The following is a 22,667-nucleotide window of genomic DNA, read 5'->3' as shown; positions in this document are numbered from 1 at the left end:
ATTATGTTAACCAATTAAGTCATGCTCTGTTGGTGATTCTGCTCAAAATACAACTGGAACTTGATCTAAATAAACGGCAATGTCTAAAATATATACATTACATATCCAAAAGTATTCACTAAAGTAGCTTCATCGCTTATCTTTAGCTATATATTTAACACAACAGCCCAAACATGTGGCAACTGAGCTACTGAAACTGCAACTAGTCTGAACTGGGACATACTGAATGCTGTTTAAAATGTTCCAATCTGTCACATTTTTAACATACAAAAACAAAACAAAACAAAACAAACAAAAACCCAAACAACCCCTTCCTAAATCAGTGCTTCTATATTGATATATTAGACTTACTTGGCTAAATAAATTAAAATTGATGGTACCGTTAAGAAAATGTTCTAATGTATCTAATAACAGACTTTAAATTATATGACTTTAGTATAATTCATAACACTGATCTAGAACTAGACTACTTATTAATCTTTTTGCTTATGACTATACTACATCCTTAAATGTAAGATAAGCAACAGCTGTAGCAAGGCATATAATTAGTACCACTCCAAAGTAAATCCATAAATGGTATTAATCTGATGCTGCTGGAGAGGGTATGTGTTGTGAGAGAACACAGGTGGAAGACGATTTTCATTATAAACTTTCATACTCCTAAACATTTATTGATTTTAAATTTTGGCAATTAAAAAAAAACCCTCAAAAGGCAATGTGAAATTCTACTAAGCAAGCATTACATCTCATTCCTGCTCACTCACCTTACTTTTCACTTACTTACAATTCTTCTCAATAATAACCTACACCAGTGCTTCAACGGTTTTTAGTTCACCTGACACACTGTTACACTCTTTGTCCATCCAAACTCTGCATCCTGCTTCTACCTCCCACTTGAACCCATAGCCACTTCAGTTCTAGTTGGTTTTAGTTCTGGCTGTTGTATTTTTGATGCAGAGGAAGAAAAACTAAAGTTGGTGGAGAAAAGACTTAACATAGGATTCTTATACCACTCGCTAGTTCCCAGTGATTCATATTAATTCAATGAGCAAGCATGAAAAGTATCACCATGGGACGAAAGGATTCTAGTCACAGCTCATCTTATGCTACAGTTTTAGTTTTAATGTAAATGTTAACTTCAATCAGGTGCTTTAGGTGCTAAGAACTTATTTATTATGATTTATATTATTATTATACACCATTATTACCAACTGACCCTTTGCTACAAATTTTTAGAGCCCCACCTGGTGTTTACTTCTTTAAAGTAAAATGTACACTTTTACAGGTCCTAACATGCACAGCAGTTAACAGAAATAATAATATCATAATGTCAAGGGGGTACACTAAAGCTCAGTAAGGTACTTAGCCATGTTCTGCAGAACTGTGTTTTTCAACGAGGCTCCTCATTTGCTGATCTGAGATCCTTCAAACATACCAACCAGCCCTTTTAAATATTGAACTTTCAATTTCATGATTAATGAGCTATTTTTGAAACTAATGGTCTAGTCCAATTTTCACATCTTTTTGATCAGTAAAAAAATATCAAAACCCAGAGATTAAATTACTTACAGAAGATACATAATTTGGAAAGAAAAGAAATTAACTTAAAAATGCACTGCTAACCTAATAAGCAATCAACATTATTTAACTAAAATTATGCTTCATCTCTATTTAAAATCTTTTTAAGTAACAGAAAACATATAGTTTTTGGAGGGGAGAGAATAAAATCATTTCCCCCTAATCTTTCATTTTGTGCTTATATTAACATTTTTTTCATCTCTTTTTTTAAATTTTCAATAATCAGAAACATACTCAATATATTATTTGGCTCTATGACACCAAATCCCAACATGTCAATAAATAAAGCTATTTTACGTTAGACAGTGAGATTACCTATGTAAATGGATTGTATTACCAATAACGCCTCAATAAATACTTCTGTACATATCCCTTCTCACACACGGGCTCTGAACATTATTTTACCTTCAATCTGACCTGCTTGTGTCTGAGCTCCTGTATATGGAGGTTGCTGTGGCTGAACTGCTGCTGGGTGCGCTGCTGAGGAGGAAGAAGCAATACTGTCAGGAGTTCCTGAACGGTCTTCTGTAGGAGCACTGGGTGGCCCTGGATGGTCATGAAAAGTCAGTTAATTACCCTGTCCAAAGCCTTTCCCTAACAAGCACAACTAAAAGTCCAGGTTAGTAACATTAAAAGAAAATGGCTATGCAACAACCACATCACCAAAAATACACTAAGCTCATGTACTCTGTATTCTCACAGTTGCTCCACTCTTTAGGACCCAAACTCAAAACTGGAAATCATTCCCTACAATGTGTGAAATGTTAAATTCCTGAGTCCTATCCTCCCATGTCAAAATCAAAACTCCTATCTACAGTCAACCAAAACCAGTGCTGCCTTCTTAAGCGGGTCTCTACTGTCTATAAATTCAATGTAATCATCCTGGTTATATTCAGGGTTGTAAGCATTTTTCACTTGTCTTCTCACATGTTCCTCTTTTAGTTAAACTGATCCACTCCATAGTTTCATAGGGTAGCTTTCTGACCTCTACTAATCACCATTCCTCCACTCTCCGATTAATCTCAACAGTCACATACAATTCTTTAAAACCTACTTACAATTCTAATAAGTGTTTTGACTTATACTGTAGTCCCTAGAGAATTTCTCTATGGCTTACTTTTATTATGAGCCATACGGATTTCTACTAGGTATTTCCACACTGGCCCCAGTTTCCTTAAGACTTTAAGAACTTTGGCCATGCTCAGGTTCTTTTCTGCTTCCATAATGTCTAGGACTCTACTTACATCTGTTGTCAATCAAATTCTGCCTGGATAAGGAACACAGAATTGAGTACAGAAAATCTAGATTCTCTGTACAGCTCTAATACTGTGACAGTCAGTAAGTACATTATTCTGAAGAACTACAGATGGCTTACTCCTTTAAGTTATTTTAGCAACACAGAGGAGTGGTTTAAAGAGTTTTTGGAGTTCAATTATTTAGGGGGCATTGCCAGAGCTAACAGTGACTGCTGATTTTGGGCAGGTTACTGAATCTCTCTGTGCCACAGCCTTTTCATTATGTAAAAAGCACACTAATTCTGACTTCAAGGTTACTTGGAAGAGTTATGAATTAAAGGGAGCTTATAGCAAAAGCTTCTAAAAGCAATTACCACTTTAAAAGCTTGAATTAAATAATATTATTAACAGGCTTTCCCTGAAAGTAGTCTCCAACTGCTCTAGTGGTATGTCCTCAGAACTTACCATGATTTAAATCTAAAATGCCACCAAAGACCAAGTACTGAGGCTGATGGACTTTTGAGAAGTGTCTGAAACAAAAAGTGCCTGGACCTCATAACTGGATTATCCCACTAATAAACTGATAGTGGGGTGGGCTATTAGAAGGTAAAAAGGGGAGTGGGTTCTTGAGAGCAATACTTTAAGAATCTATCTTGTCTCTAGCCCCTTTAACTTGCTCATTTGCTTCCTGACCACCATCAAGTACAAAGCCTTCTCTTACACATTCAGCCCCTGGGGTACTGTGCCTCGATTCAGGGCCAAGCTAATGGAGTCAATGGATCATGAACTGAGATTTCTGGGAGAACAAACCAAAATACATCCCTTTCCTCTACATCAGTGGTTTTCAACCTTCCTAATACTATGATCTTTTAAAACAGTTCCTCAGGCTGTGGTGACTCCAACCATAAAATTATTTCATTGCTACGGTTATGAATCATAATGTAAACATCTGATATGCAGCCCCCAAAGGGGTCATGACCCATGGATTAAGAACCAGTGTCTCAAGTTATTTTCTCAGGCATTTTATCACTACAAGACAAAGCTGGTACACCACCATTTTAGGCAAATGGTTTGCCCTTTAACAGTCATGTACTAATGAGAATCTACGCTGGGTTATAGTAATGGGAAAGCTGATTACCAGGTTAAAATGTATGACTGACTGGTTTACCACTACTTTACTTGTACACACACACACACACTTACTTTCCCTAAATGAATCCTAAACATACTCAGTGCTTGGCTCTTCTTTTCTCTCTTGGATGGAGCTTATGACTGGTGTTCATCCTGTTCTAACACTTCATTCTCTTCACTTCTACATTACTGTGTAGCTATTTCCTCCCCTTACCAGATCACACATGGAGAATTAAAAAAGTACTCTGGTTGTTGTCTATGTGAAGACAACTAAGTGTACAAATCCACATGAAAATGGTCTTCATATAATAGAAATCATAGTCATAATATTCTGGTCTGATATATGACATCCAATTCAAGTTTTAAGGCTGGCTTTTATATAGCGCATTTCCTAACATTTGAAGTAGCTGAAACAGTAGTTCATATTTCAGCCCTTGACATGGTTTTCATATGTATCATTTGTTTATCTTTTGCCAAGAACAGGTAACATATTCAACTGTCTCCTCAAAATCTAACACAATTCTCTTCAGTGAATAATCCCACAAAAATTTTTAAGAAGATGAAAATGAACAGACCAAATAAATTCTCTATCTTCAACTGCTGAAAATGGCAAAGTAAATGATTGAGGTAAACCCTTCCCCGGGTAGCAAAAATTTGAACAAAGCAGAAGAAAACAATTATTTAAGATAACTACTAGTCAATCAAATCTCACAGAAACCAGAAAAAAGTTTCTCCCAGGAGAAACACAGTGAATTAAGAGTTTCAAGACGACTCTGTAGCTTCAATGGCAGAAAACCATCATATTAACAGCTTCATGGTTGGACAAGGAGCTGGAGATGAAGGTGAAACTCCCTGTCACTGAAGGGCTAATTACTTGAAATCATAAACTCCGCCCAATCTTTAGCCATGCCTCTGTTTCGGAAATGGAGGTAACTCCAAGCGGGCTGAGAAGAAACATGAAAAAGAAAGGAAGAAAGCAGAATCCACTGCTGGAAAACGAGACAAAGCTACTGGCTGCAGGAGTTTATTAAGTCTGGAAGGGCAATAACAAAGCTCTTAGAAAAAAAACAAAAAAACAATAACAACATCAAAAATCACAAGTCAGAAAGATACACTAATGAAAATGCCCACCTACAATGAAGAACTGCAAGGCAGATAGAAACAAGAAAATCTGACACATATTATAAAACAGGAAAGCAGCCAATAAAAACATGAAGCATTCAGCAATGATGTGTGATAAGGATCCCCAAAGAAAAACAGGAATAATGCTGGCAAAATGATAACCAAAAACTAAGAAGAAAGAATAAATCACAATACAAGGGCTGCTTTAAAGCTAAAACTTATTTGCATACAAGCAATTAACCAGAAATCTGTTTAATTTTAATTTCCTAAGATCAGAAGAGATAGCAATTTAAAATCCAATTTAAGTCCTACAAAAAAATCTGTAAAGTTTTTTTAATCAAACAGTTGTTTTTTTTTTTCTTTCTCTTTTTTTAAAAAAGAATCTGCCCGCTGGGCAGTGGTGGCGCACGCCTTTAATCCCAGCACTTGGGAGGCAGAGGCAGGCGGATCTCTGTGAGTTCGAGGCCAGCCTGGGCTACCAAGTGAGTTCCAGGAAAGGCACAAAGCTACACAGGGAAACTTTGTCTCGAAAAACCAAAAAAAAAAAAAAAGAATCTGAAAATCCTGCTTTTAATAAAATTTAGCTGAAACAAACAGCAGTCATTCCTTAAGATGGAAAGAGTGCTACGGACTGGAAAGGGCAAAGAGTCTCTTTGGGGTGCCGAAATCATGCATTTCCCTGTTTTATAGGAACTTAAATGTGTAAAAAGTAACTGGCTGAACCCTAAGACATGGTATTTCTCTGTATCCATGAAAGAGGGGAGATAAGGATAGAGAGAAAAAGGAACTGACCTACCTGAAACCTGGTCATCTGTTAATCCAAATGCTGACATGACATTTTTGTTGATTTCATCTTGGTTTTTCAGAGGATCAAAAGCTGACATACTTGCTGCCATAACCTGAGTAGACTGTTTTCCAGAAGAATCAGAGGCAGCAGGCTTCTCTTCCCTACCATCCACAGTATCTGTAAGAATAAAGGAATAAACAAGTTTATTTCATGTATACTCAAAAAGGCATAAAAAAAGTAAGACAAGAAAATATACATGTGTATAAATATTGTCAGGAATGCTAGAATAAGAATTTGTGAATACAAAACTATAGAATGTTTTACTTTCTTCATGTGTGTTTATGCTTCAAGAAAAATGGGTAAAAGGAAATACAAGATAAAGAGCAGTTTTCCAGAAAGAACTACTGTCTCTCCCCATTCTTCCATTTAGAATTACTAGATTAATCTGAGCACAGAGAATGGTGCCTGCCTATAATCCTGGCACTCAGGAGGCTAAGACAGGAGGATCAAGAGTTCTAGGTCAGCCTGAGCTACACAGCAAGACTGTCTCAATAGCAAAAGAAAAGAAAAATGAGAAAAGGAGAAAAAAACATCATTATTATTTTAAAGCTTCTTTAAAAACACAATTGTTTTACATTTTACTTTTTTTGGAGCCTGAGCTGGCTAGTTTTTATGTCAACTTGACACACACGCTATAGTCATCTGAGAAGAGGGAGCCTCAACTGAGAAATTGCCTCCCTAAGATTGGTTTGAACACAAGTCTGAGGGGCATTTTCTTTAATCAGTGATTGGTGTGGGAGGGCCCAGCCTACTGTGGGTGAGGCCACTCCTGGGCTGGTGGTCCTGAGTTCCATAAGAACGCAGGCTGAGCAAGCCATAAGCAGTAAGTCAGTAAGCCGCACTCTTCCATGGCCTCTTAATCAGCTCCTGCTTCCAGATTCCTGCCTGGTTTGAGTATCCTACCTTGGATTCCAACAATGGGCTATGATTCAGGATATGTAATCCAAATAAATCCTTTCCTCCTCAAGTTGCTTTTAGTTATGGTGTTTCATCACAATAATAACACCAACTTGCACGTGTGTGTGTGTGTGTGTGTGTGTGTGTGTGTGTGTTTTCACTCAGGTGCATATGGATATGGAGGTCAGAAGACAATCTCCAGGGACATTTCTCAAGAGCTGTCCAGTTTGCTTTTTGAGATAGGGTCTCTCAATGGCCTGGAATTCATCAAGTAGACTATCTGGTCTCTCCCTGGCTAGCCAGTGAGCCCTAGACAACTGCCTGTTTCTACCTCTACAGTGCTGGGTTTACAAACACACACCACCATACCAGGAAGGTTTTGTTTGTTTGTTTTTAACACAGGTTCTGGGGACTGAACACAGACAGACACTATACCAAGAACTTTACCAACTGAGCTGTTTTTCCAGCCCACACCCCAGTGACCTGCACATACATATATGATACCCAGGAGAGCCGGGCAGTGGTGGCGCATGTCTTTAATCTCAGCACTCAGGAGGCAGAGCCAGGTGGATTTCTGTGAGTTCGAGGCCAGCTTGGTCTACAGATCAAGATCCAGGACCGGCACTAAAACAACACGGAGAAACCCTGTCTCAAAAATACCAAACCAAACCAAAAACCAAACCAACGCCGCCATCCCCGCAAAAAACCCAGATACCCAGGAAACAGAGTAACAAATGTTTTGTTTTGCAAAAGAACAGAAATCTTGCCTTAATTTAGGATCTCAACTCTTATGTTTTGTCTATTCCTCTACTATTAACATAAAAACCAAACCAGCCAAAAATTCCTTCTCATCTATAAAATAACAGTTTTGCTATGTATTTTAAACATGCATTACTTATTAAATTAGTTATTAAAATACTTGTAGAAAAATGTGTTTAGAATGTTCTTCAAATTAATACACAAGGTGACAAAGTATAAATGACACGATCCTGACTTAAGGTAATCCTTGAAAGTGATTTGGGTTCACTAGTGTTAGGTCTACTTTGATAGATGCATTTGTACTATGTATGCCCTTGTATCTTAGTCACTGGTCTACTGCTGTGAAGAGACACATCACAACCAAAGCCACTCTTAAAGAAGAAACTGTTCCACTGGGGGCTTGCTTACAGTTTCAGAGGATTAGTCCATGATCTTCAACAGCAGGAAGCAGACAGGCATGGCACTAGAGCAGTAGCTGAGAGCTTTTGAAACCTCAAAGCTCACTCACTGTGACATACTTCCTCCAACAAGGCCACACCTTCTAATCCTTCTCAAACAGTTCCACTAACTGGTGACTAAGCATTCAAGTACATGAGCCTAGGGGGCCTTTCTCATTCAAACCAGAATAACCTGAATTTCACAAATTAAGAAACAATATGGTAACAACAGCAAAGTTTCAAAAAAGCAATAATCCTAACCATTTACTCAATTAATAAAAATTATCATTTTTTGTTATCAAGCAAGCAACTTGATAATACTGTAAATGGATACAAAGCTTACCTAAAGTTAAATCTTTTCAACTGCATGGAATCACTATCTTATCTTCCTCACCAATTTCCTTCCTCTAATCCCAAGAGCACTCCACACTAACCTCACAAATGAATCCCCTTCATGCTACTACTGCCTCTACTAATCTAGGCTTCTAAAATAAACCAAGCCCTCAGGAAATACTATATAACAGAGTTCTAGTCCTTAAAGAGGAATGAGGGCCACTTAGGCAACTGCTGCATGGTAATGGCTATGTTGGTTGAATTTTGGTCTGTCCCTCATAATCTTTGACATGGTTATATAATGTAAACATGCATTAATTCTTCTGGGAGAATGGTCTAGAAAGTTCTCATTTCATCCTTGATGTAAAACTGGGATTTTAGTTTAGAAAGGCAAAGTTCACGACTGGAGACAGCTCCAGAAGCAGTACTCGCTTTATATTGAAGAGGACCTGAGTTTGCAAACCCCAGAATCCAAGTAACAAGCTGGCTAGGTAGTACCATCCTGTAATCCCAGCACTGGCAAGCCAGGAGGCAGCAACAAGCAGATTCCTGCAAGTTCACTGGCCAGCTAGACTAGCCCACTTGGTGAAGTTCCAGGCCAATCAGAGATCCTGTCATAAAGCAACAGGTGGAAGGTCCTTGGAGAAAGATAGCCAAGGTTGTCTTCTGACCTCCAAATGCACATGCACACATATGCGCCAAACAAACAAACCAACAAACAAACAAGGGCGAGGATCAGAAGAAGTAAACTGCTTTACTTTGAAACATAGAAGCCTTCATCATAAGTGTCCAAGATCACAAAGTATTTTAGTAAATTTCATCATATTTTGAAATAAGGGTGAGATTCGAAATTACTAATTCATCAGTAAATATTTATTGAGCGTTTACCAACAACACAATTCCAAATGGCTAAAAAAAGACAAGAAGGAAATTATAGAAAAATGGTTTTATTTAAAATATAACCAAATTTTTAAAAGTAAATCAATCAAGGGACTGGGTCTATAACTCAGTATAGATCCAGACCCTGGATCTGTTCTTCAAAGGAAGAGGAGACAAGGGCACAGAGAAGCATGAAGAAATGAAGGGAAATGGGGAGGAGGATGAAGAGAGAAAAGCAAACTTCCAAAATTATCTAGGAGCAAAAAATACAATACCCCAGTCTAAGGGTTTCAAGAGATTAGACAATGCCACCTTTCCAAAGAATTCTCTGTATGACCTTACATACAGCTAGCCTGGATCGCTAAAAAGTTGCCACTTCGTATTTTAAACATTTAAAAACTAAGAGCAGTCATTTACAAATCCATTTTAACTGAAATAGTTAAGAAACAAAAGTTGAAGAAAATAGTTGGTTTTTAAAAGAAATTCTTTAAATCTATAAAAACAGTTCTAATCTCAGGCCATATTTTAAAATACATTTTGGTGCTGAAACTACATCAGCTCCAAATATGTCAATAAGCCTTAAATTCTCTTTACTATTTATAATAAACATAAAAGTGTATTGTAATAGTACATGCCACCAGTAAAATTTTAAAGTACTAATCTAAAACTATTTTGCACCGGAAACTTAGTTTTTACTACATAAAATCATAATAAAATCATCTGCAATCCTAAGATTCATTAGTTCTCACACTAATAACAGCTCATGAATCAAAGGGTTTGAAAACTGACCTTACTGCATAAACTCTGGAGTTTGAGACTAACTGTAAAGAAAAAACTCATCACAACAGCACTGCTGACTTATGCTCTCACCTGTGCATTTATTTATTATTGTTCATCACACACACACACACACACACACACACACACACACACACACACACACGCGCTCCCTCTCTCCACAAAAATGGTGGAAGAATTCATTAGAATAGAATAAAATAAATTCAGTTTACCGTTTTCAGGAATACTGGTAGAAGGTCCTGGTTCTCCAGGCGGCTCTAAGCTATCCAATAAGCGATTCACTTTATTTCGAAGTTCTATCAGTTCTCGACGAAGATATTTCACCTGACTTGATTCAAGGGGTCTTGGTTGGCCATTAACTAAAACAGAATCATTAATTTGCTTCAATTTAGGAGATGAAATTAGAGTAAGTATGCTACTAAAATAACACACACTGAAGAAAAATAAGCAGCAGAAATCAGAAGTAGTTTTACTTTCATTCATTTATTTTAACTTGTCTGTGTACATGAAGTATGAAAGCGAGGCTGAGTATTTTCCTTTATGGTTTTTAACTTTACTTTTGGAGACAGGTCTCTCACTACATCTGCTTCTCACCAGCTGCTAGATTGGGCTGGCCAGCAATGTTCTTCCTACCCCAGTGCTGGAGTTACAGACATGTCACCATGCCCAACTTTTTACCTCAGTGTTTGTGGATCGGAACTCAGGTCCTGGGGTTGTACAGCAAGAACCTTACCCACTGAGCCATCTCCCTAGCCCCTAAAAGTATTTTTAGAATGTTAAAAATTAAAAGTATTAAAATATATACTTTTAAAAGGTAACAAAAAAAGATACAAGACATGCAGTTGATGTCGCCATTTAAATAATTCCTTTTTTCCTTTTTTTTTTTGAGACAGAGTCTCACTCAGCCCTCGCTAGCCTGGAACTTTGTTGCTATGTTGACTAGGCTGACCTCAAACTCTGTCTGCTTCTGCCTCTCAGGTACTGGGATGAAGGGCCATGTCACCACACCAGGCCTTTGGGTAATCTCCCCCCCCCTCCGCCCCCAAGGAAAAGACAATTGCTTATAGCTTACTTTCTAGAAGCAGAAACACTGTCATCAGTCTTGATACTAGCAAAAATGTTTACTACAAGAATTATAAGCCGGGCGGTGGTGGTGCACGCCTTTAATCCCAGCACTTGGGAGGCAGAGGCAGGCGATCTCTGTGAGTTCGAGGCCAGCCTGGGCTACAGAGTGAGTTCCAGGAAAGGCGCAAAGCTACACAGAGAAACCCTGTCTTGAAAAACCAAAAAAAAAAACCAAACAAAAAAAAGAACTATAATAAAATACACCAACACTGTAGAAAGCTCCATTTTCATGAAAATTACCAAACTGAAGTTATTTTAATAGAAAATTATGTAACTTCCAAATTATATTTTGTACTATGTAATATTCTTGAAATAATACAGAAACACATTACTCTATATATAATTATCAAGACAAAATATGACTAACAGATGTTATCCAGCTTGCCCATATTTGACTTAAACAGTTGCTCCCAAAAGTAATCAAGCCAGGTGTGGCGATGCATTTGGGCATTTGTTTAATCCCTAATTGGATGTAGAGACAGGTGGAATCTCGGAGTTCTAGACCAGCATGGTTTACACAGGACTCTCAGGCCAGTCAAGCCTACATATTGAGACTCTGTCTCAAAAACAACAAAAGTAATCCATTAACTAATTATGCAGAGCTTATGAATCAACACCGTCCTACAAATCCACGGCTTCTACAGGCACTAGGGAAAGCCACAGTCATTACTTAACAATCAGCAGGGCTTTTTTTTCTTTTTTTTTTTTTTTAAGGAAGGCACATTATCTTATTTAATTACTCATTCTCTAAAAATAGTGTCACAGCTTAGAAAACACAAACGAAACTGTATTGCTTCCTCATTTCTAGATGTCCAAGATTCACCCTCTAAAGCTTCATTTATTTTATATAATCTTGAAAACTCCCTTAGCTATGTTTTAATATATTTACACTCCATTTTACCCTGAAAATTCTTAATATTTCATTCTCATCATCTCCTAGTCTCTGAGTCTGTAGGGTTATATTGTATGTACACTTCATTCTTTCAATTTTATTTTTCATTTCTAAAAAATTACCAAGCCCTTTTTAAAGTTTAATACTTTTGCATAGTGCCCTATGCTTATACTATTATTCCTTCTTTGAAGTTCTTATAATTTTTGACACACATTTTGGAGACTATCAATTCTGCAACCAGCTATGCTCACTGCTTCTTGCATACATGGTCAATGTTGTGTATCTTATGGATCGGACCACCAGTAGTAGAAGTCTGTAAGAAACCACTATGACTTAGATTGAGATCCAAATTTTTTTATCTTTCTTATACTTTTTTCTGTTTTATGCTATAAAGACTCAAAACTACACAGAAACTTTAAATTTAAACAAAGTCCATCTAAGGACCATAGTAATAAATTCTCGGCCAGGTGGTGGTGGCTGCGGCGGCGGCAGCGCACGCCTTTAATCCCAGCACTCAGGAGGCAGAGCCAGGCGGATCTCTGTAAGTTCGAGGCCAGCCTGGGCTACCAGGTGAGTTCCAGGAGAGGCGCAAAGCTACACAGAGAAACCCTGTCTCGGAAAAAAAATAAATTCTCAATGAACTATTCCCAAACCTCCAAGATCCCAGTGTACCCTTGATCTTTCCTGTATCAAGGGCAAGAGTTTTTTCTACATTATTCCTTTTTCTGAAAACAGAGACTATTGAAAGATCTAGGATCCTGGACTTACACTGCCACAGAGACATGAAATGGTAGTTCTTACACAATGCAAAGTAAAAGCTTCACCACAGCCACCAAGAATACTCCGGGTTTCAGCTTGTTATTCAAGTCTTTCTCAGTCTCTCCCTCTCTTTGCCTGCCCCACCCCAGTTGCACCTATTTTCTTCTACCTGTTTATTTTATGTATGTGTGTCTGTATGCGACCTGTATGCCTTCTGGTACCCGCGCAGACCACGTTGGATCCCCCAGAGCTGGAATTACAGGTGACTGTGAGCTGCCCAACATGAGTGCTAGGTCTTCTGGAAGAGCAGCAAGCTCCCTTAACTGCTGAGCCAACAATCCAGAACCACATCTGTTTTTATTTTGGTATGGTTCTGTTTCCTAGGCAAGATGAATAACGTGCACACACACACACACACACACACACACACACACACACACACACACACAGAGGGGTGGGGGTGGGAGTGGGGACACACACACATACCCCTTTGGAAAGAAGGAAGAGCTCAGAGTATCTAGTCTTCCTTACCTCTGGCCAAGAGACATTGTAAAAAGGTATCCTCTATTAAAACGTTTAAACAATTTTTGTTAACATTAAAAAAGGACAGAAAACAAACAAACAACATCAACAACAAAAAAAAAAACCCTGATTCATATTTGCCTTTCCTGAATGGAGAAAAAAATACATAAAATTAAATCAACAGAATATGGTTGCATTTCCTAAAACACTAAGGTTCAGAATAATATAATTTCCAAAAAATTAAACAAAAGGAAAAAAAAGTAAAGAAAGTAAATATTTTAGTTCTTATTTTTCACATAATCACAACTAAGCAACTACTTTAACTCTGCAATTATTTCTATTACACCCTATAAGCATTCTACCTGGCAATCTATTAGACCTAAAACAAAATAAAATCTAAGATTAAATTTATCTTACATCTTTTTATCAGCATTATCTTTAGCTTATTTTTCTTCAATGTTGAAAATAGAACCTGGGTCCCTCTGCATGCCAAGCAAATATACTACTACTGAGCTATATCTAAGACCCATCACTGTTAGCCTTTACTCCTTGAAAAATAATATCCAAAGTAGCAGACTTATATGCTAAGCCCTAAAAAAAAGTAAAAACGTATTCTAGAGAAAAATAACATAAATAGCCTAACAATGCCAAAATTCTGACATTACAAAATTAAAACTTTTACCAGAGATTCCTAAGTTATATCTTATTTCAAAAATAAAGGAATCTTGTGCTGTGGATATCGCTCTGTATGCTGTGAATGTGTTGCTCTGATTTGGTTGATAAATAAAAGTGCTGACTGGCCAGTAGCCAGGCAGGAAGTATAGGCAGGACAAAGAGAGAAGAGAATTCTGGGAAGAAGGCTGAGTCAGGAGACACTGCCAGCTGCCGCCATGAGAAGCAAGATGTAAAGATACCGGTAAGCCACGAACCATGTGGCAAGGTATAGATTTATAGAAATGGGTTAATTTAAGATGTAAGATCTAGCTAGCAAGATGCCTGAGCCATTAGGCCATAGAGTTTTAATTAATATAAGCCTCTGTGTGTTTACTTGGGGAACACTAGTGGGAGAGATTTGTCCCACAGTCCAGGACACAGGAAAACTACAATCTTGTTTTGCCTGAATTAAACTTCTACCACTTTTAATACATTGTTTCAAGTAATTTAAAGTGTGTGTGGGGGGGGTGCAAATATTTTAAGTATTTTAAAGTGTTATTATGTAACTCTGAGCCATTAAAAGTAAAAAGCCAAAGCAAATAAAAAAACATCAGGAAGTAAATTCATTATAAAGTTTGCCACTCACCAAATAATGTCAGTTTCAGTATTCTACTACACTGAATTGCAAAGGAAAGGTCAGAACTATCAAAAATTGTTATAAGATCTCCATCTGAAATTCAAAAGAAAAATAAATTCAGATTTGCAACAGTACTCAAGCAGGTCATACAAACGAAAACGTAAACTACAGACTACAATTAGAATCTCCCATAAGAACCAAGTATCATCTAAGATAGATTTTTAAAAAAATACTAAATCAACTTTGCCTACCAATCTTACACATATTTATCATATACTTGTGAGAAAATGTAGCTAAAGTTAAGCAGGGTGGGTGGTGTGCACCTTTAATCCCAGCACTAGGGACTAGCGAGGCAGAGCAGGTGAATCTCTTAGTTAAAGATAGCCTGCCTGGTCTACACAGAGAAACCCTGTCTCAAAAATGAATCATTCAAATTAGCTTTTAGTCTTAAGAGATATAACAATATCACAAATTACTAGATTAGATTGAAAAATCTTTCCATTCTAAAACACTTAAATATATTTACCAATTATAAAAACAAGGATTTCTCATGGTTCAAATCCTTACTTTTAATAAAATGCACTACCACAAATCAAGGGAGAGTTACATAAATTAATAGCATAGAGCTGCAAAAAGGGTTACAAGACCACCTTAGTAAACCAGAGTGAGACCTTTAGATCACTGACCGACCATACTGAGGACGATTTTCTCCAGAAATGCATTCCTATGTAAATATATATAAAATAATGCATGCTGAAGAGAGAGATACCCTAGGACCCTAACAATGAAAATACTGTATCTACTGAATGTTTCAAAAGCATTCACAAAGCTGAGGAAAGGTGTGGGGTGGGGAAACCAGCCACAAGAGTCAGTCAAGGGTGTCTTCAAAAACCTGGGCGAGGAATTTTGTCCTGGGGCACTCTACTAAACCCATTTTAAAACTTGTTAGACATATTTACTTTGAACAAATGTGTCAAAAACTAGGCATGAACTAGGTACTTTGTAATTGTTTTTAGATCTTTATAAGCAGACCCATACGTATACATATAGTGCTCAATTCTCAGAAATTTTGCTCATAAAACACATTTCAAAGAAAATAACATACAAAAGCAAAAATGGAGAGACTTTCAGTACTCAGTCTTAGTCTTTTTCTTTCCTTGAATCCTGTAACAGTAACCGAATGAGTATCTCTGTTGGGATGTTATCTAAGTTGCTATCTCATGTAGTGGCTAATAGACTACAAAAAAACAATGTGAGCAAATTATACAATTTTTTAAAAAAACACCACAACAAAGGAAGGAAGGACAGAGAGAGATAAAAGTGGTAACTGAATATGGGGGACAGATTTCAATACGGAAGATATCCCCAAGTGGGAGCCACAAACCACAACCCAACAGAACCACTCCTGCTTTAACAGGATAATGAACTAGGAATGTCTTCTACATTTTAAGTTGTCAAAAATGAAGGTAGTATGACAGAGGTGTTCTGTGATATGCAAAGCTACAGTATTTAGTATCTGACCTGTACAGTTTGCCATCATGAGAGGGAGAAAAGAGAGAGCCAGTCAGTTGTAAAGTCAGTTTAAGATATGCTAAGTGTGAGGAAAGAATAAAGTGTCTCAGGTTAAAATTATTATTAATATATTGAGTTGTGTTGGGTGTGTGGTTCATTGGTAAAGTGCTTGCCTAGAAGTCCTAGATTTAGTCCCCAGCCCACTAAAAAAAATATACAATTTAAAAAACAAATTAAGTTGTAAATTCAAGAGAAGAAAAGAAATTCACTCAACTAAGGAATATATTTGAATGGTATAGAAGTGAAACTATGTATTTATAAACACGAGATTGCTCAAAAAAGTAAGAAGAATATGGTGACTCTCAAACATTAGTTTGGGTACCCTTAGATCATATGTCAACAGAAAAGGAGAATTTACACATGTTGGTAGATGACCAACTTAGCTGATGACCAGTCCATTTACAATTGTAAGTTGTACAAAATAGGTGCAAAAGGATGAACAATTTCCATCTGTAGCTCAGCAAAGCCATGTGACCAGGCTCTGATCAACACTATGTGTACAGATGTACATCATCTCAAACCCTAGGAAGTGAAATCTCTTCCTATTCTGTCCATCTGCATGCTGGATGTTAATGCTCAGGGTAATCATGGGATGCTAGATAACCCTTCTTGATTTCTTCAATGTTGAACCACCAAGAACGTAAGGTTTCTATAATAATAACTGTCATGACTTAAGGCAGTCCTCACAGAAAAGTAACTGTTAGTGATAAAAAGAAAATCAGGAAAAGCAGTGTTAGAGGTATTAGGGGATGACACTGTTTCAGCAAGGACAGTATAAGCAACAATGCTAAATGACATTGGTAAACACCCAAGAAAATATCAATAGTGATGTTAACAAAGAAGCCTGATCAAAGAGTTAAATAATTCTACCATGTTTGATGATGTATCTGTCAAGCAAAATTTATCTCTGTAAAAAATAGTTGTGTCCAATGAGCCCATGAGCACTGCCTACAATCAACTGACAATGCATACCAGCACAATGCATACTGAAAACTCCTGCAACAAAGAAGCACAGCTAGCCAGGAGCAGCAAGCCTCAAGGCCATGGCAGTCTTGGACTACATAGTTAAGACTCTGCCAAAGGAGAAGAGAAAAAACAAAGACGTACAACAGAGACACCTGCCTCTGTTTAAGCCAGCTTTCCTATATCTGGTTGCTAAAGAAATCCTTTTTCATCCAATACACAGTGAGAATCCCTTCACCTTTGAACATACATGTGGAAATTTGGGCAGGAAGAGAAAAAGTATTTTTTGTGAAAATGTCAGACTATCCCTTTTAATAATAATTACATTTTTAGTGAACTTGTATAAACTATGCAAACTGTAAATAAAAGAAAGTGGCCATTTAAGATTGGGGGGACAAGGAGATAGCATACTAAAAAAAAAAATGGGCAAAAGAGCACTTATAATACTTAGATCTTAAAAATGTTCTTACCTTCATCCTTATACTTTATTGTAACTTCATCATTACTCAGAAGTTTTCCTCTGAATACTCTCTGCATCATTAGCACTAATTCATCGTAAGTAATATCTTCATTATGAATGGGAATTCGGCGGATATCTTCCCCAAGCTGAGCTTTGATAATTAGCTTCCCACTTAGGTCCAACTGTCCGTTCATGGTGGACTCCAGGATGCTCTATATATTCAACTCTAGGAAAAAAAACTGATGAAAATAGTTTTGATGACTAAACACATTAAAAGTAGAAAGCAGTAGAATGTTAACCCTTAAGAAAGTGCCTAACAACCAGCGGTGGTGGCCCAGGCAGGAGGCAGGAGGCAGAGGCAGAGGCAGAGGCAGGTGGATTTCTGAGTTGGAGGCCAGCCTGGTCTACAAAGCGAGATCCAGGACAACCAGAGTTACATAGAGAAACCCTGTTTGAAGGTATGGAGGGGGAGTGCCTGTCTTGTTGTTAACATATATTCTAAATGGTCTGGAAGCATTTTATTACTAATGTAATGTCTATTATATATAGTATCCTTTTACTCATATACTCAACTACTTAACTGACAATACCAATACTATCTGTCTAAAAGTAAATTCCTGATCTTCTACTCCCCAAAATTGCCTCTCCTGAAGTTTTTATATCTGTTAGTGGCAACTCTTTTCTTCAAGTAACACAAGACAAAAAAGACCTTGCAGCTCCCTTAATCCAATTCAATATTTTGTCTGATTTATTTTAAAATGTCTCAAATGGTCTGCTTATTTACTTTCATCCACATTCATTGTATTGTCAACAAATCAGAAGTTTGTTCTTAAATAAAATCTAAAGGCATTATGCTTGGAACCTTCCAATGAATTCCCATAGAAACAGAAAACCTCGGCATGACCCAGCCTCTGGCCTAGTATTTAACCCACATTTCCTACTTCTTTCCCTTATTCACATCGGCTACACCAATGTTTAAGATTCCCCTCCCAACTCAAGGCTTCGTGTCTACTGTCCTCCTTTGCCTTCAACTCTTCACACCCCTCATGGAACCAGACTGCTAATTACATGTCATCTGTTAAGAGTTTCCCCTAACAATCTAACTTAAAATGGCTCCTCATCACTATCTTCTTCTCACCTGCTTTATTTTTCTTCAAAACACTGAACACTATGAGACATTACTTAATTTTTACTGTCCTCTTCCTTATACAGAAGTTCCTGTTTTGTTTGCTACCTTCCTAGAGTCTAGAAGAGGTCTTGTACATAACAGTTAGTCAAACAACTCTAATGTTAACCTGGGAGAGGAGGCATGTATGAACATGAAATTAGAACCTCCTATTTTTCCTAAATAAGATCTCCAGAGTACTTTTTCTAATTTCCTATTTTGGAAACTCAAAGAGAAAGGACAAATGAGTAATATTCTCATGAGCTTTCTAACAAAACTATCCACGAACAAGCTACACAACTCTATTAACCTGCCGACCCACATTACCTCCAATCAGAGTGGGTGTGTATGATTAGACTGTATTCCTTCATATTTTTTTAAAATTTATTTTTAATTGTGTGCAGGTGCTGCAGGAGGCCAGAGTGTTGGATCACCAGGAGCTGGAGCCATAGGTGGTTGTGAGCCCCCGGTACGGGTGCTGGAAACTGAACTCAGGTCCTCTGCGAGAGTAGTGCAGGCTCCTAAGGGCTGAGCCATCCATCTCTCCAGGTGTGCACTCCTCAGTGTACAAAGAAGAAAAACTACGTGTAGGGGGGCAGGATCAGGAGCTCAAGGACGCCTCAACTACAAACCAAGTTCAAGATCAGTCCAGGCTACTGGTGATTCTCTCAAAAGAAAGAAAAAGGGATAAGGATATAGATCAATGGTAAAGTGCTTGCTTAGCATGCATAATTTTGAACTTTGGGTTCAATAAATACTTGGCACCACATAAAATAACTCTAAAAAGTGACAGAAGTAGTTACTTAATATTTATTTGCTATAGAATTTTCCTGTCTTGGGTTTTATTTTCCTCCTACTATCTTATTTCAGGTTATTCAGTAGGACTGTCTTATGTCTTTATAATCTTAAATTCTAAACACTAAGACCTTTATAATTCAAATTACTACTGTAAAAATGCATATTTAGGATCAAATAATGGGTTAATATCTTTTTCTCAGGGCCAAGTAATTCCTGAACATGCTTATCTATCGACACAGAATGTTCTTACCATCAACTCTTTCATCTGATCCAAGTAAATGGCCACCGAGAGCCAGTTAAGCAGTCATAGCCTCCTACTGGCCATTTTGCTTTCAATCTTGAACTTCCACTAGTGGCAGCTGTTTCCTTCTCTAAAACTGACTGAATTTCTACCATTGCACTTCTCTTGCAATTATTCTGCCCTCTTCCTTTGGTGTGGAAAAGTCCTCACTCAGCAAAAAACCAAACTATTCAACTTGGGAAGTTTTTAATCAATCCTAAATTATGTCATGATTATTAAATATAAATTCCCCAATATTCCTCCCATAAATACTCCAGTTTTTCCATCTAACTATCCCCTAAATGAATAAACCCCTTCACATCCTGTGGGAAGACTACATTTTTACTAGCAGCTCTTTAATGAAATGGGGTAGTAAACCTAAACACAACACTACAAGGTCAAGGTAGAACAAAGTGAACTATGTTCCACAATCTGGATGCCATGCTTATCTTAATACAAAGAGCACATAGTGTTTTGTTTTGTTTTTTTTTAGTCAGTCTCACAATGGACTTCTCATAACGACTGTGATAACTTAAACCTCTATAGAACCAACTCTTCACTTGCTGGCCAAATTTGTTCTCTGCCTTTAAGAAATATTTACAGAACACCTACTATAGCCCAGGTCCTAAAGTATAGTAACTTTAACAAGATGGTAAATACCCCATGCTTTCATTGACAACACGACAGGAAAGATCTTCAATGAATCTGCATTTACTGCCTTCTATCTATAGGCTATATAAACTAGCAATATATAAAGGACCAGTGCTTAGTTTCAGTAAAACGTTATTCTATATTCCCAGAAGCACCCAGAATAGTACCTGACATACAAAAGCTACTTAAGGAGCTTTGTTTCCTGCACAAAGGGGCCAATGAGCAAAGGCACTTGGAGAAGAAAGCTGGAATATTAAGTCAGTTCCAGATCCATCTTCTTTATGTGGTCAAAGAGGGCGCCTCATATCAAGATATACTCCCAAGTAAGACCAAGTTCCAGTACAAACGTACTTGCTAATATACCCTCTGATGGGACTGGGAAGCACTGAGTTCCAATGGACCTAAAAACTACATATCATTACCGTCTGCCAGGGGTGGCCCAGACTCACTCCTAGTGTTTCCTAGTGACTGTAAACTCCTGCAGTCTTTGCAAAAAGCTGCCCCCTACTGTTGTAGTGATCTCAGGTAAACACACAAGCTTCACAGTTATTTCCTCATCCACACAGGTTTTCAAGTGCGGTCCTCTTTTTCTCTAACAAGGTAGAGACTAACACGAATTAGTTCCTAGAACTGCTGGTGAGATAGATCCCTAGGACATTTTTCGACCTATATCTAGTTGCTGTCTTCCCACTCCTAAGTCCAGAAGTGACTCAACCACTAACGTGCCCTCCGCCCTCCATCTAGTACATTTTCTGATTACTGGGATAAACCGATGTGCCCAAGGACATAAAGCGTGCCCCCTACACTGGGAAGTATGACCAACAGGGAAGCCTCAGGCTCCTCTTGCTTACCCTGAGGGTAAGTCCCTCATAAAATTCAGAACTTCAAATACACACCCTCACTAAGCTTCCTTAAAAAGGACAGACAGACAGAAAGAAAGAAAAACAAAAAACTTGATTATTCTAAAACTGCCAAGGGGCCTCAAAATCTGTCCGACATGCCTGTAAGCAAGAATGGTAACCATTTTCACCGGTTGTTATGGGACGGTGCACTCTTTTCACAGGATAAAGGACAGTAATGGCTAAATTTGTACAACCTTTGAGATCAGGTATCTACAATCCTTCCAACCGTGCCCAGAGACAAAACTTACAAAAGTTAGGAACTGTCATCAGTAAAACTGGGTAAGGCCTCACGAGGACACCAAGCCTGACAGCGCAGGACCGACTGGGGGTTCCCTCTTGTGACCCCCATCTATGTATTTCCTTTGGGGGTCCACGCTCCGCCACCCAAACCACTCTAGGGCTTGGGCCCCACACGCTCCGAGCCTCCTCAAAGCCCCTCTTTCTTCTCTCCCTGGAAGGCTTCAACTCTCCACCTTCCAAGCCACTCTCGAGTCAGGGTGAGGGAGACACCCAACGCCCCGGGGCCCTCCTCAATCCCCTTTCCTCAAATCGGGATAATTCCACCCTTTGGGTGGGTGGGGGGACCCTGGAGGGAACAGAACCCGGGTATCAGCCGGTCCAAACGCCCTCCAGACCAGACCAGACCAGACCAGACCGGGCCGGGCCGGGCCGGGCGCCCTCCCCTCCCCCTCCCGGCCGCCCCTCCCCCGCGCAGGGCCGCCCGGCGGCCTCCCCGGGGCCCCTCACTCCCAGCCCCTTCCCACGGTGCCCGGCCCCAGCCGCCGGGCGCTGGGAGGTTCCAGAAGCCCTCCAGCCCGCCCGGGTCTCCCCCCCACCCCACCCCACCCCACCCCCGCCCCGGGGTTTCCTCCGAGGGCGGCGGCACGCGGGGCTCCGGCGGCCGTACCCGCTGGCCGAGGCCGCTGTCTCCCGCCGACCCGGCCGCTTGCGAGGCCGCCGCCGCCGCCGCCGCCGCCGCAGTGTTGCAGCAGGGGAGGCTCCGGCCGCCGCTCGCTGGGCCGCCCTCCGCCGAAGAAGAAGCCGAAGCCGAAGCCGAAGCCGAAGCCGAAGCCGAAGCCTCGCCGCCGAGCTGGGAGCTAGCTGCGCAGGCCTGGCCAATCGCACACACCCAACAAGCCTAGCGAGAGCCGCGGGCCCGTACGTGGCAGGTGGGAAGAGCAGGGGCGGGAGCCAAAGAAAATGAAATCTAGAGAAAAAAAAAAAATTAAAAAAAAAAAACCCTGTCCCGTCGCCCCGCCTCTAAAGCGGAC

The 22,667-nt window shown here is 39.0% G+C and overlaps 1 protein-coding gene across 4 annotated transcripts in view; it reads right to left on the bottom strand.

Moving 5' to 3' along the window:
* The window catches only part of Tfg (trafficking from ER to golgi regulator), a 28,098-nt gene extending 5,659 nt beyond the window's left edge, over nucleotides 1–22,439 (bottom strand). The window contains exons 1-6 of one of the 4 annotated variants that reach the window (XM_059277437.1): nucleotides 22,304–22,439; nucleotides 17,611–17,839; nucleotides 14,615–14,698; nucleotides 10,229–10,375; nucleotides 5,863–6,030; nucleotides 1,984–2,124 (exon numbers count right to left, since the gene is read on the bottom strand). In XM_059277437.1, coding sequence (XP_059133420.1) covers nucleotides 1,984–2,124; nucleotides 5,863–6,030; nucleotides 10,229–10,375; nucleotides 14,615–14,698; nucleotides 17,611–17,794 — 724 coding nt within the window. In that variant the 5' untranslated portion in view covers nucleotides 17,795–17,839; nucleotides 22,304–22,439. Of the gene's footprint in view, nucleotides 1–1,983; nucleotides 2,125–5,862; nucleotides 6,031–10,228; nucleotides 10,376–14,614; nucleotides 14,699–17,610; nucleotides 17,840–21,644; nucleotides 22,029–22,303 lie in introns of those variants that run through there. The other 3 variants (XM_059277440.1, XM_059277439.1, XM_059277438.1) reach the window with 3 other exon arrangements.
* Between the last annotated feature and the right edge of the window lie 228 nt (nucleotides 22,440–22,667).

The sequence above is a fragment of the Peromyscus eremicus genome, chromosome 12 (assembly GCF_949786415.1).
Source record: "Peromyscus eremicus chromosome 12, PerEre_H2_v1, whole genome shotgun sequence".
Lineage (NCBI taxonomy): Eukaryota > Metazoa > Chordata > Mammalia > Rodentia > Cricetidae > Peromyscus > Peromyscus eremicus.
This window is presented reverse-complemented; position numbering and strand designations above follow the sequence as displayed.